General features: G+C 38.0%; 2 protein-coding genes across 3 annotated transcripts in view; both read right to left on the bottom strand.

Moving 5' to 3' along the window:
• Window positions 1-9080, bottom strand: part of CLGN (calmegin) — a 42933-nt gene extending 33853 nt beyond the window's left edge. For both annotated transcript variants that reach the window (XM_061191661.1, XM_061191662.1), the window contains exon 1: window positions 8993-9080. The gene's annotated coding sequence lies outside the window, so the exon portion shown is untranslated. The remainder of the gene's footprint in view (window positions 1-8992) is intronic.
• A 23-nt stretch (window positions 9081-9103) lies between these two features.
• MGAT4D (MGAT4 family member D) overlaps window positions 9104-14907 on the bottom strand; it is a 53969-nt gene continuing 48165 nt past the window's right edge. The window contains exon 11 of the mRNA XM_061191039.1: window positions 9104-9397. Within this exon, the coding sequence (XP_061047022.1) occupies window positions 9104-9397 (294 nt within the window). The remainder of the gene's footprint in view (window positions 9398-14907) is intronic.

Below are 14907 nucleotides of genomic sequence, written 5' to 3'. Positions count from 1 at the left end.
CCAAGCCCCAGGCAACCACCATTCTTTTGTTAGTTCTAACAAATTTTTTGGTGGAATTTTTAGGTTTTCTACATATAAGATAACGTTGTCTGTGAACAGAGATAATTTTACTTCTTCCTTTTCAATCTGGATGTCTTCTTCTTGCCTAACTGCTCTGCCTAGGGCTTCCAGTACTATGTTGAATAGAAGTGACAAAAGCAGGCATCCTTGTCTTGTTCCAGATCTTAGAGGAAAAGCTTTCAGTCTTTCACCATTGAGCATGGTGTTAGCTGTTGATTTTTCAGATATGGCCTTTATTACATTGAGGTAGTTTCTTTCTATTCATATTTTGTTGAGTGTTTATCATAAAAGGGTGTTGGAACTCGTCAGATGCTGTTTATGCATCAGTTGAGATGATCATATGGTTTCTTTCCCCTCCATTGACAATGTGATGCATTACAGCAATTGGTTTTCACACGTTGAACCATCTTTGCATTCCAGGAATAAATCCCACTTGGTCATGGTGTATAAATCTTTTTTTTTTTTTAAGCCTATAGTCATGTATTTCTTTTTTTTTTTTTTTCTTATTTTTTTTAATTTTTTAAATTTTTTGGCCGCACCACATGGCATGTGGGATCTTACTTCCCCGACCAGGGATCAAACTTGCGCCCTCTGCAGTAGGAGCGCAGAGTCTTAACCACCGGACTGTCAGGGAAGTCCCAATCTTTTAATGTGCTTTTGATTTTTGTTTGCTAATATTTTGGTAAGGATTTTTGCAACAATTCATCAGGGATATTGGTTTGTAGTTTTCTTGTCATTTCTTTGTCTGGTTTTGGTATCAGGGTAATACTGCCCTCACAGAATGAGTTTGGAAGGGTTCCCTTCTCTTCAGTGCTTTGGATGAGCTTGAGGAGAATTGGTATTTTTCTTTCAGTGTTTGGTAGAACTCACCAGTTAAGCCATCTACTCCTGGGCTTTTATTTGTTGAGAGGTTTTTGATTACTGATTCAATTCCCTTACTAGTTACAGGTCTGTTCAGATTTCCTAGAGCATCATGATTTAGTCTTAATAGGTTGTATGTTTCTAGGAATTTGTCCATTTCATCTAGGTTATCCATTTTGTTGGCATATGATTGTCTATAGCATTCCCTTATAATATTTTTATATCTATAGAATCAGTTGTAATGTCCCCTCATTCGTTTCTGATTTTAATTATTTGAGTCTTCTTTTTTTAATTCAATCTAGTTAAAGGTTTATCAATTTTGTTGATCTTTTCAAAGAACCAACTCTTGGTTTCACTGACATTTTCTGTTGTTTATCTATTCTCTATTTCATTTATCTCTTATCTAATCTTTATTGTTTCCTTCCTTCTTCTAGCTTTGGGTTTTTCTAGTTCCTTAAGTTGTAAAGTTAGGTTGTTAATTTAAGATCTTTCTTTTTTACTGTAAGTGTTTACAGCCATAAATTTCCCTCTTAGCAGTGCTTTCACTCTATACCGTAAGTTTTGGTCTCTTGTGGGATTTTTTTTCCATTTATCTCAAGATATTTTCTAATTTCCTTGTGATTTCTTTTTTGACCCATTTGGTTGTTTAAAAGTGTGTTTTTAAATTTTCACATATTTGTGGATTTTCCTGCTTTCCTTCTGCTACTGATTTCTAGCTTCATTACACTGTAACTGGAAAAGATACTTTGAATGATTTCAACTTTTAAAAATTTGTTAAGACTTGTTTTGTGGCCTAACATATGGTCTATCCTAGAGAATATTCCATGTGCACTTAAGAAAAATATGTATTTTCATCAATATTCATCAGGGATATTGGTCTGTAGTTTTCTTACAGTGTCTTTGTCTGGCTTTCGTATCAGGGTAATGCTGCCCTCATAGACTGAGTTTGTAAGTATTCCCTCCTCTTCAACTTGTTAGAAGAGTTTGAGGAAGACTGGCATTAATTTTTCTTTCCACTATTGTTAGGTGAAGTGTATGTGTATTAAGTCCAACTGCTTTATAGTGTTGTTCAAGTCCTCTAATTCCTTATTGAGCTATATGGTTGTCCTAAGTTGTACAGTTTTAGTGCAGCAAGCATTTGTTTATATGGTATAATACAGAACTTTTAGTGCTGACACCACCTCCTTGCCTCCTTACAAATGTATAAAAGATAGCAAGCCCATGGTTCTAAGCGTCCTGTGTATTCCTCACTCCATACAGGTTGCTGAAATCACAAAATATTTGTGCCTTCATGAAGAAGAAAGGAGGCACTGGAGAAGCACATCCATTTGCATATATCTTTGATCTCATGTATGTTCTCTGCACTGCCTCTGCGCTGGTTCAATAACAAATTGAAATATAAGTAACTCTGGCCAAGTATGAGATACTTGGGAGAGATTGCTGGCTGATCACCAAGCTATTTTCTCTTTTGTCAGGAGACATGACTAGACTATATTTTTCTTGGAGTTAAGCATGACTCAGGTGAATGGAGTTAACTGAGACCTAGGAAAGCCAATGATGTAGTGCTAGTTTAAAGGCCTGGAAGCCAGGAGAGCCAATGCTATAAGCTCCAGTCTGACAGCCAGCAGGCTCAAGACCCAAGAAGAGCCAATGTTTCAGTTCAAATCCAAGGGCAGGAAAAAAACTGAAGTCCCAGCTCAGCCAGTCAGGCAGGAAGAGTTCCCTCTTCCTCACTGGAGTATCAGCTTTACTGTTCTATTCAGGCCTCCAGCTGTTTGGATGAAGGCCACCCACCTAGGGGAGGGCAATCTGCTTTACTCAGCCTACCATTCAAATGTTAATCTCATCCAAAAACACCCTCACAGACACACCCAAGATAATGTCTGACCAAATATCTGGGCACCCTGTGGTTCAATCAGGTAGACAGATACAATTAACCATCACAGCTATCTACTCCTCAGGACACCAGCAACCAGAAATTATGTTAGGCATCTGGGATTTTAAAATTTTCTACGTGAGCATTATCTTATCTAATATATACTGTTAACTAAAACTGGGTATTTTTTTCCTAAATCAGAAGGACTTAGAAACAATGAAAATATCTCAAGAAATATAGTAAAAAGTGGGGAAAGAACCATAACAGCAGAAATAATAGTTGAAAATACAACTTTCTGGTGATTTAGGCAAAGACCTACAAAGTGTTGCAAAGATTCTGGATCTGATCCTATAAAATTCAGAAACTACTGAAGGTCTGAGATTAGTGAAGTGATCAGAGCTGAAATCCAGGATATGGGGATAGTATTTGGTCATAGTAATTACAGAAAGACTGAACTAACTCTGCACTGGGTTTTAAAAACATAGCTACACACTAAAGTTAAAATGGACTAAATAGCATCATTTTCAAAATAATGGTTATATAAACATTATAATGACACATGTATTTATTTAGGATTTATACTACTTCTACATAGTTCCAAAAGAATTGCTTGAGGAAACCTGCAGCAGAAAACAGACAAAAATATAAGCCCACCGAGAGCCAGAATTCTCACTTCTGTATTCACAGTGCTAGCCAAAGAGTGCTCATACATGATAAATAGAGAAAGATATATGTTCACAGAATGAATGAATGCATAAATGACAGGAATAAAAGGTTATGGGTGGACAAAAATAGATGTTACTAAGCAACAAACTAGAATGACTTTATTGTTGTGGCAGCACTGCAACAATAAATTTGGCAAAAGGGTTTCCAGGCAATTAGGGGAAGGCCAGAAATAAAATGAAGGAGTTTTCACTGTCTATAAAAGTCTACAAGATCCTTGGAGGAAAAAATCCTTTTTAGAATTTAACTCCTAGAAAAATTCATGGACTGAATCCTTATATAATAGATGTCTCTAACTATGGTTTTATGATAGAGAAATGGGTATGTCAATGCTTCCAACAATGGCCCTCTAAAGTTTTTTAGAACATTGTTAAAACTTAACATAGTTAAAGCTTTCCTATAGATAAGGAGATAATAATCTAGAAAGTTTGCAGTTTTATGTTCTAATTTAATATGGGGGAATTAAACATTTTTCATTTTTACTCTACATCTATGAAGAAACATCTCATTGTGAGTGATTTCAGAATCTTGCTGTAGACATGCTGCATTTTAACAACTCAATTCATAATTTACTAGAAAAGACAGTAAACAAAAAAATTAGATGAAAAAATTTTGGGTTACCACATCAGGAAAATAAAACTGGACAAATTTTCACCAAAATTAAAGGGTATTCTTGGAATTATCTGGCTACGTAGGCTATGCAGCACATAGAAAGTTCACTTTGAAGGATGAGAAATAAGGTGGAGAGGTAGGTAACAGTGGCATCTTAAAGAGGCAGCCTTCTTCCAAAGAAGCTTCAAGACTCCATTCAAAATGCAGGTACTTTCTCACAGAAGAAACAAGCATCCTTCAGAATAAGCTGCACCAGGGATTTATTAATTTTGTGGTGGCTAATGTTTCCAGAAATTCAAGAGAGGTTAGCCAGTAGATAATAAAATTCATCATTCACAAATTCATTTGACAAATACCTATGGTTGTCAATTATGTGCCAGGCATGATGTTAGACACTGAATTTACAGTAATTAGCAAAACACACATGGCCCCTGATCGCAAAGAGCTTATAGTCTGGGATGGAAAGCAGACATTAAACAAATAACCCAGGTATATCACGTAAACTGTAACAAGTGACAGACTAGTAAAGAAGTTGTAAGAGTAGGTAATTGGGGAACTGAATTTACAGGGTAGGGGAAGGGGCAGAGAAAGCCTCCTTGAGAAAGTTACATTCAAAATGAGGTGTAAAGGATACAAAGGACTGATTCCCCTAGGCCAAGGGCAAAGGAAGTTGCACTTGAGAAAGGAACTGAAAAGGGAGGAATGGAACAAGGAGAACAGGAAGTGCTGTTTCAAGTATTTACTGTGTTTCAGACATGTTAATTCCAATCCTTACAGCTACTCTGCAGTGAAGGTATTAGTACCCCATTGTACATAAGAAAAGCAAGGCTCAGGGAGGTTAAGTAACTTACTCAAGAATACAGAATGCTACTAAACAACAAAGGCAAGACTCAAAGTTAGGTCTATTCAAACTCTACATTCCTTTCATTAAGGCTCTAAGGTTAGAAGGTTTAACAATTTAACTCACTAAATGGCAGTGAGGTTCTAGGCCTATAAAATACAAGGTTAAATATTTTGTTAGTATGTTCCATCCTTTAGACATCCATTCCAGTTTCTGCGGGCTTTATATTTTAAAAGCCATATTTTGATGTGTATCCAAATTATATTTTATGCACATATATCTAGTTAGCTGGTTAAATGGCCTTTAAAATCTTTCCAGCAAAGAATTTAGAGCAGCTTAAGGCTACATAAAAATATAAAAACTAACAACTTCATAGTATTACCTTATATTCCTATGAGACTTTAAAATTTTATAGTGTTCACACAAATTTCAGGGTATTTAAGAAGATACTTGCATTTCTTAGTTACAAAACTCAAGGATAAACAGTAAGGCTTACTATTGACTATAATTATCACATGCTAAATAATGTAAATGTTTCTAGGTATCACCTTTCCTTAACAAGAGCATCTAGAAAGAATGTATCCATGAACTGTCAGTACTTTTAACTTCCTATGGTAGCTACAACAATGACCCCCCAAAGATGTCCACACCCTATTCATTGGGTCCTGTAAGTGTGACCTCACAGAGCAAAGGGGGCTTTTTAGTGGAATTAAGGTTGTTAATTAGCTGACCCTAAAATAGGGACAGTATTCTGGATTATGCAAGTGGGCCCAACATAATCACATGGGCCCTTAAAAGTGGAAGAGGAAGTCAGTGAGAGAGGGCAGAAGAGATTTGAAGAGTGAGAGGGACTCCGCCCACCATAGAGATCTTGAAGATGGAAGAAGGGGGGGCATGAGCCAAGGAATGTAGGTGGTCTCTAGAAGCTGAAAACAACTCTCAGCTGACAGTCAACAAGGAAACAGGAACCTCAGTCCTACAACCAAAAGGAATTGAATTCTGCAACCAACCTGAATGAGTAAGGAAGCAGAATCTCCCCAGAGCTTCTAGTAAGGAATCATGCCTTGCCAACACCTTGATGTTAGCTCGGTGAGACCTGTGTCAGACTTCTGACCTATAGAACTGTGAGAAAATAAATTTGTGCTGCATTTAGCTGCTAAGTTTGGTATGGCAACAATGAAAAACTAATACTTTTATCATTCTTGTACTTGATTCTAGCTTCTTTGAAACAGTTCTACCAACCACCTCTCAGCTGGTAAATGCAATAGCATTTTTCATTCCTATTGCCTACTGCTCTCTCTTGACCTTGCTACTGCCTCCTTGAAGCCCTCTCCTCCCATGGTTTCTATGATGCTATTCCTGATTCTTGATTCTCTTCATTTGCTCTGCCACCTTCACGGGCGCTTTCTCTAATCTCCTGTAAATGTTGCTGTTCGTTAGGGTTCTGTCCCCAGGCTTTCTCCTTACATTTCGTATACTCTTGACTTCTACCTATAAAAGCTAGCTGAAAATTCCCAAATGTTATCTCCACAGCACAGAGGCCACTCTTTAGTTTCAAATCACTATCCATCTTCAAGGATGTACCAAAGCCTCCATTAATTTGAGGCTGGTCTTTCCTCCCAAACCTGTTCTCTATCTCCTCAATTCCCTTCTCCCATTAACTTCACCTCCAGTCAACCAAATCAGCCAAGTTGCTTTGCCACTGTCTTAAGACTATTCTTTCTCATTGATATCCTGTATCATTGGTAACTAAGTGCATTTGGATATTTCTTGAATGTATCTTTCTATATCCATGCCACAGCCTTAATGTGGGAATCCATGGTTTCTGAAAAGGATCAGTAAACTTCCACTTTGCTTCTTCACTTCCAGCCTTCCCAATCAATCTATCTGCCACCTTCGCTCCAGCATGAATTTTCTAAAAAAGAACAAGTCTTACTTTACTACCTATTTATAAAAATGTTCAATAGTTGTCTGTAGTTCTCAGTATAAATTCTGCCCTTTTAAGACTCATTTCTTACTCTTAACACTCACCTACTAACACATTCATGCTTTCTATATACTATTTCTTATAACTGAAATGCCTTTCTGCTACTCGGTTTTAATGGCTGACTGAGTACTCACCAACACCACTATGCCTCAAAAGTAGTGTTTGAAAAATCACTATTTAAAGTTTTAGTTGTCATGCAGCTTCAGGAGCTCAACTACAAAATAACATAATAGAAAGTACACTGAGCTTTGCACCATGGCACCAAGTTTACTGTTCTGTTATTAAAAAGGGAAGGGCTTCAAACTGTTCTAAACCTTTTTTTTCATTTGTCAAGTTTAAGGGTTAATCTGGATGATCTAAAGGTCCATTAAAGTTAGCAATTCTAGCTTTGTAGTTAAGAGCACTAAAACTTATTATGTACTGAAAACAAGCAATAAGGTTAATTTATAGCACTGTTCAGCTTCTACGGATCCATTAACATACATCATTCACACACAATAATTAACTTTATTAACTAGATAAAGACTATCTTCGAAGGATTTAGAGATAAGGTCTAAACGTGACTGGAAGATCAAACCAATTAGATATAAAGACAAAACTGTAAACTGAAAAGAAGTCAAACAATTACCAAAAGGAGGGCTACCGAGAGTGATTAAAAGACCTAGAGTGACGTAAAAATTTTAAAGCAAGCAAATTCAGAAGGCTAGATCAGGGTTTTGATGGCTTTTATGCATCAAAAAGCTTCAGTATAAAATAACTCTCTTCTAATTAGAGAGGTCTTCCCATGGCCACTCGATTTACTTTCTCCCTTCTGAGCTTTGTTGTCATTTGCTTTTTTTTTTTTTTTAATTCTACAGTGATTTTTTTTTAAACATTTTTATTGGAGTATAATTGCTTTACAATGGTGTTAGTTTCTGCTTTATAACAAAGTGAATCAGTTATACATACATATATCCCCATATCTCTTGCGTCTCCCTCCCTCTCCCACCCCTCTAGGTGGACACAAAGCACCGAGCTGATCTCCCTGTGCTATGCGGCTGCTTCCCACTAACTATTTATTTTACATTTGGTAGTGTATATATGTCCATATATACACTACCACTCTCTCACTTTGTCCCAGCTTACCCTTCCCCCTCCCCATGTCCTCAAGTCCATTCTCTAGTAGGTCTGCGTCTTTATTCCCGTCTTGCCCGTAGGTTCTTCACCTTTTTTTTTTTTTTTTTTTTTTTAGATTCCATCCTCTTTGTCTCTCAGGCAGATGCTATAAATAAAATCAGCTCAAGTATCTGATCATTGTAAACAGGCTTTCGGCGATAATGAGTCTCGAGTCATTAGGGCTTCGTTCGATTCAACACAACCCTCTAGGTCCCTCCCTATCCGCGCGCACCGGGCTCCAGGCAGCGCCTCGAGGGAGCGGCCGGGAGTCACAGGACACGCCGCTGTGAGGGTTAGGTCCCTTCGCCTTTACAGAGGCGGGGAGGGCGTAAGCTGAGCCTATTTTGGTTTGGTTCGCGTTTCTGTGAGAAGTAGCCGGCGGAGGGAGCAGCGCCGAGAGGCTACCGGGCCCCCTCACCATCCCTCGGGAGCACGCACCGGGGATCGAGCGTGGAACGGGGCTGAAATGGCAACCGCTGGAATAACGGACTCGGCTCCCTGGGGCCCCTTAACCGTCGGGGACAGGCCGGGCTGAGGGGGACACCTGCCCTTCCCCGCGCCAGCCCCAGCGAGGCGGTGGACACAGCAGTTCCGGAGGACCCAACGGACGCGGAGGTGGCCTCAACGCCCGCCGCCCGGGCCAGCCTTCCCACTCCCGAGGCCTGGAGAGCCCGCCCAAGAACCTCGCTGGCTGCATCCCCATCCCCGAACTCAACACCCACCCCCTCACCGGCCCCTACCGGTTCCTTCTGGCGGCTCGCCAAAGAAAGGGGTGCGGCCCAGGAACCCCCGCCCCGAGGGAAGAAGCCAGGACGCGGATTCCTCACCCCAGCCCGTGGGCAAAGGGACGCGGGAAAGTGGCTTACTGCCCACGCACCTGTCTTGCGGGCCCGTTTTCGGCAGTGGCAGCTCAGATGTCCGAGTCGCTGCCACTTGCTCCCCGCGTCTCCCTAGAGCAATCCCGCCGGCGGCCGCCCAGTAGCGACTGCTAACTGCGCATGCGCGTGCGGCCGTGGGCGGGGAGAAGGCTGCGGCCCGAGACGAGTGCCGCGCGCACCTGCACCGAGGGGCTCAACGGCCGCAGAGGGGCGCCGCTGGGCGAGGCAGGCGCGGTCGAGCGCACCCTCCCGACCACGCCCAGCGCCGCCGCAGCCGGCCAATCGTTCCGTGGATCCGGCTCCGGAGCTGGCCTGGAATTCCTCCTTATCCTTAGCGTTATCCCTCCGAAGACTTTTCCCTCCCGCAGAGCGCCTGCCTTCTGCAAACTGTGAGGTTCTGCTTCCTAATGCACATAATTAGGTCCTGAATTTTGAGTAAATCACATTTGAGCAGCGTCCAGTTAGTACCCCAGGCCTTTCGTAGAGTTCTAGATGTTCTGATGAGACGTCATTGTGGTGGGCAGGGAGGCTTACTATTTCGTGAGTGTATGATATAGATATGTTAAATGTTAACGTAATAAATGTACTATATGGTTTCTTTTCGAAATGCTACTGATAAGAATCGCTCATCTTCTACTATGCTCACTCTGCTGTAAGGGCTTTACATTCATTATCTCATCGAACTGTCCCAACAACCCAGGTGAAGAAACTGAAGGTAACTATTTGCCTTTGACTAGTAAATGGTGGAAATAGAGTTGAAATCCAGGTCTCTCTCAGAGCCTGTCATTTTAATTCACACTAAAAATAAAAATAACAGCATAAACGTAGTATTGAATCACGTTTCTTTGCCCCACAGGTGTTGGTCATGCAGCTCTTGCTACTTATATTTGATAGTAAATCTTGACTTTGATTTTGGTATTATCACGCTTTCAATTTTATTGGTAAAATAAAATATTTGACTTGTGATACCTCCGTTAAAGAGCCTCAGTTTAAGGGAATTGATGGTGCTCCATGCATAAGATGTGATTGTTGGCTAGATGTCAAGATCATTGAACATTTTTCACATTGCATCCGTGATAAGGCCACCATTTCTAGACTTTTGACGCTGTCATCTTCTGGAGCGTGTTTGGATAGCATTTAATTTATGGGTTAAAAAGGACAAAGTTATTTGAGGTACTTTGTAACAGTATTATCCTCTTAATTTCTTTTTTTAGGCTTTCCAACTTCTGTTATTCAACATAATTCTGTGGCTCAAAACAAATACATTTGACTTGTTAGAAAAAAACTTCTGAAGGATCCACTCAAAGTTTGCAATGAGGAAGCTGAAAGCCAAAAATTTGGGAACAGAGAATCTAAGCTAAATGGGCCATTAACTTGACCCATTGATGTGAAGATTTGTTAAAACTCCAAGATTCTGATACATGCTTAATTCTTATTCTCAGCTTAGAATGTTGTTTGAGGGACTACCTATTTATCTATTTTGATATTTTCACAGGAATTCAGAATGGAAAGCTCAAATGTTTTCATGTATTTCTTACTGAAAGTCTTATGAAACATTTATTGAGCAATTTATCTTCTGTATGCTGTGTGTGTGTGAAAATATTGGGAATGCAAAGATGACACCTACATGAGCCCTGCTTTCAAATAGCTAATAATATAGTTAGAAAAATAGACAAATAATCTGTTAACCAACATTTTAGAAACAGAGACCTGACTGAAATAAAAAGGTGTTTATTTGGGGTTTGTTAGGACTCCTCACAAACTAAACATTTGAATTGTGTTTTGCTGGACTACAGAATGAGGGAGGCTTATAAAGGCAAAGACCGAAAGGTTATAGTTAGTTACATGAGTTGTTATCAAGAATTATAATTGGACCTGGCAAGAAGTGAGGGTGCTTGTTAAGTAAGGATTGGTTGGGATCCCAAATGGTTGCATAGTGACAAGGGGAGGACTTGAGACCATAAGGTTGCAGCTGGCAGGTGTCATTTTGAATACAGCTGGTGGTGTTCTTGGGTCTGGTACAGCTCAAAGAAAGTTCAGGTTCTCAGTGGTGCAGAGACTTGTCTGAGACCAGGTTCTCAGTGGCCGCCCAACTCCATTTTTGTATGCCTGAACCATGATTACTCTCTTATAATTGTAATTTGTCATCAAATCAAATATCCAATAATATGTTACATAATAGAATGGACAAAATGCTGTGACAGACTATGTTGCCAGTCATTCTTCCTAAATGAAAGAAATCTTCATCAAAGAAGTATTTAATACTATTGGCTCCATGCTATGGGCATTCTTGGTTTCATGGTTTAAGCTTTGTCTCTACTTGCATCAATTTTGGTAAACTGTATTTTCCTAAGAAATCACTCATTTTATCTAAGGTTTCAAAAAGAAAATTAATATCAGTAAAAAAGAAATCTTTCAGCTCGTGATTCATTGCCTATCAGTGGCTATTAATATCAACACAGCATCTAAAAATACATGCTCAGGTAAGTAAGGAAAAAAAGTAAGATGATGGTGTCCATGGGAAAATGCCTGCCCAGATTTAGCTCCCATTATTTGTTCATAATTGTCGCAATTCTGCCACAGGGTGGAAGATCCATATAGTACACAACAAATCCCCAGATACTTTTACACACCTATGTTAGAAGAGGTTCTCTCTTTCCCTTCTACCAGGAGTATAGCCACATTTACTGTTACTACTACTATTAGTAGTATTACCGTCTTACCACTTACTTCAATAGTAAATGGTACGGATGATGGTGGCTAATTTCAATACTTGAGAGACACTTTGGCAACAGAGAATTTCACCTTCAGTGTTTACAGAGCTATTCACTTTAAAAGTAATGTTTAAGAAAAAAAAGATTCTGGTCTGCATGTGTTTTCTACAAACTTATCTGATATATTGTGTCAGGCACTTAAATACATCATTTGCCTTCATATATATGTTTGAAGAAAAGTGATTTTTAAAAAGGAAAATCAGTATGAATGCTATAAAATAAATGCCCAAACCAACCAATGAGCCCTATTTGCTCTGCTGTACCTCAGATAGGTGTCTGGGGTTCTCCAAATCTCCCCTTCCTCATACACCTCAGACCAGAGGCCGTGGGTGGTAAGTGAGACTCTCCAAACATCTACCATTTGGGAGCAGTGGGGATGGGAATGGAAGCTGGGGGCATCTCTCCTGGCTACATTAGAAACATTTTCTAGACTGTTGTGCTGACCACCGCAACTCTCTTGTTCTACGATCATTTCATTAAGGACAGCAGTCATTGGGTTGAATCGTTAAGGCTGTCTTTCAACTTCCTTTCTTTATCCTTCTAGCATCTGCCACTCCCAGGGTATTTCAGTCAGTGTTCAAATGCCTCTTTCTGAGTGCCACCGCAGGGTTCCCTTGGAATCTTCTGGAATCATCTGAGCTTCTCAACAACTGTCAGTCGTATGTTGGACAGCCTCCTTTAGCATTATTCCAGTTTACGGTTCCAACCCTTCAGGTATTTTGTTCCAGTCTTGGATGGTGGGCTAAGAAGTCCTAGTAAGTACCTTTTCAAGGAATCTTGCCTTATTTTTGAGTAATGCTCTACCTGGAATTAGTTTTAATTTTTCATATTAGCCTGGAATATGATCTGGCAGATTTAATTTTAAAACCTCAAAACTGAAGTCAAATTAAAAATTTGTGTAACATACATGTGTTTTTTTTTCTTATTTTTCTCCCCAGCTTTATTGAGATAGTTGACATAGAGCTTCTTTCTCTAAAAGGAAAAAGTGAAATGGACACATATGAACAGGTCATCTATCATATTCTCTTTATACTTTGGTATGTGATACAGTTCATATTGAGGTAAATGGGCAAGTTTGGCAGTCAAGGATAATACAGCAGTATGAATTAAGATTTTCATATTTTATGAAAGATAAGAAAGAATATCTCTTATATTTCTCAAAATAAATAAAGTAAAACTCAATAGAATAACAAGAGGAAGAATTGTAGATTTTAATAGATTCCTATAAGAAACTGATGAATTAGTAAAGGTTTAAAAGAGTTTAACAAATAAAAAGGCTGATATAAGAGAACCCTGAACCCAATGAAAAAGGAATATTTAAAGAAGACATTTTTAATGTCTTCTTTAAATATTCCTTTTTCATTTTAAAACAAATGAAAAAAAGTAAATCAACTATATACTTCAATAAAAAAAAGCAAATGAATGACTCATATTTTAAAGGGAGCGTACAAAGACTATACATTCTTAAATTCATATGAAACATAAGAATTCATAACAATTCTCAAATTTCATCACACAAAGTTCTCTAACAACAATGTAATTAAATTATAAATCAACAATAAAAGATGGCAAAACCAGTATATCAAAAAAATACACACTCCCAAATAACCCAAGAGTTAAGCAGGCAATACTAAGAGAAAATATTAAATCTTTAGAACTGAATGACTATCAGACTATATACACATCAAGAGGTTTGGTAATCAGCTCAAATGGCACTTACAAGTAAGTTTAGAGTTTTAAATGCATATATGAAAAAGACAAGAAGATACTGTGGCACTGCCACCCCCAGAGTTGCTTAAACTTGTGCTTTCTATTTTAGATGTCTTAACAAAATGGATAAGAGCATATACCAGTTCACACAGAACCTGTCCATGACAATAGCAAGTTTCTGAACTTTTAGCTATTTATTGAGAGAATTTGATAACATCACTAAGTCAACAAAATACAGTTCTTAATTTTTAAAAACTTCCCTGTCTTTACTTTTACAATAAATTGTAATAGTAAAAGTACAAGCATCATAAATAAATGTTCTAATTTTCCTTGACATAAGAGGTAGTTTAATACTTTCAAGTTTACTAGTTTGTTCACTGTTTTCTCCTCTTCTATATAACTGTGTTTTTATTATTACAGTTTCTGAAAGATGCCATTAGAAATCATGGTGATTTAAGGTTCCAAGTTTTACAGAGTTTCTTCTATTGTTATGCTTTATTTCTTCATATTTCCTGTAATAAAAATAAGAAATCTGTAACATCTAGAAATAACATATTATTAATTCATAAGGATGTAATTATTTTCATAACAACTTCTTGACAATACTCTTTCCTTATTCTGTCCTTTTTTTTTTTTTTATTCTGTCCTTTTGATACCACCTCCCTCTGAGGTCTCTTTACATAAAAGAGACACATAAAACATTATGTAATAATTTCGAAGAAAATACAAACATGCTGTATATCATTCTTTAATAAAAGTATTTAATAAAATAATTCAGTTAATGCATTTTGATGGGAAGTATTCTTCCATCACCTCCAACCAGGCTTACCAGATTTAGCAAAAACAACAAAACAAATGGGTCATACACACACACAAAGTCATTGTTTAACTGAAATTCAAAGTTAATTGGACGTCCTGTGTCCTGTCGTTTATCTGGCAACCCTCCCTCCAACACATTGAGACACTTTGCCCTATGCCCAGTGCACTGCAGTAAAAGGAAGATGGCTTTTCATGTAGGATTAAGCACTAGCAAATTATAAAACACACTATTCTCTGGCTTATCAACTAACAGAAAATCTTTAAGTATTTTATTTGAGTTTTCAGAAGTTATTAATGTTTTAATTGAAATTCTTTACGTTTATTATAGACTTAGAACATGAAATGATAAAGAACATTTAAATTGAAGACATAGGTAAAATTGTAAAATTTGTAAAACTAAGCCAATTCATCACTAAGATGAATTTTTTATTTTATTAAATATTTTTGAACTATAAGCTAGATGAATAGAGATAAGCTAAATTATTTTTCTGCTTAATAAACTATAGATAATTTATCTTATAAAAAAAGAAAGTTTTATGAGAAGTGTAAGAAATTATTTAACTGGTTAAGGGACAAATTTTACATAAAGGTATTTTAAAGGACTTAAAGGA

This window comes from Eubalaena glacialis, chromosome 5 (genome assembly GCF_028564815.1).
Source record: "Eubalaena glacialis isolate mEubGla1 chromosome 5, mEubGla1.1.hap2.+ XY, whole genome shotgun sequence".
NCBI classification, from domain to species: domain Eukaryota; kingdom Metazoa; phylum Chordata; class Mammalia; order Artiodactyla; family Balaenidae; genus Eubalaena; species Eubalaena glacialis.
Note: the sequence above shows the minus strand (reverse complement) of the source record. Positions and strands in the feature narration are given on the sequence as shown.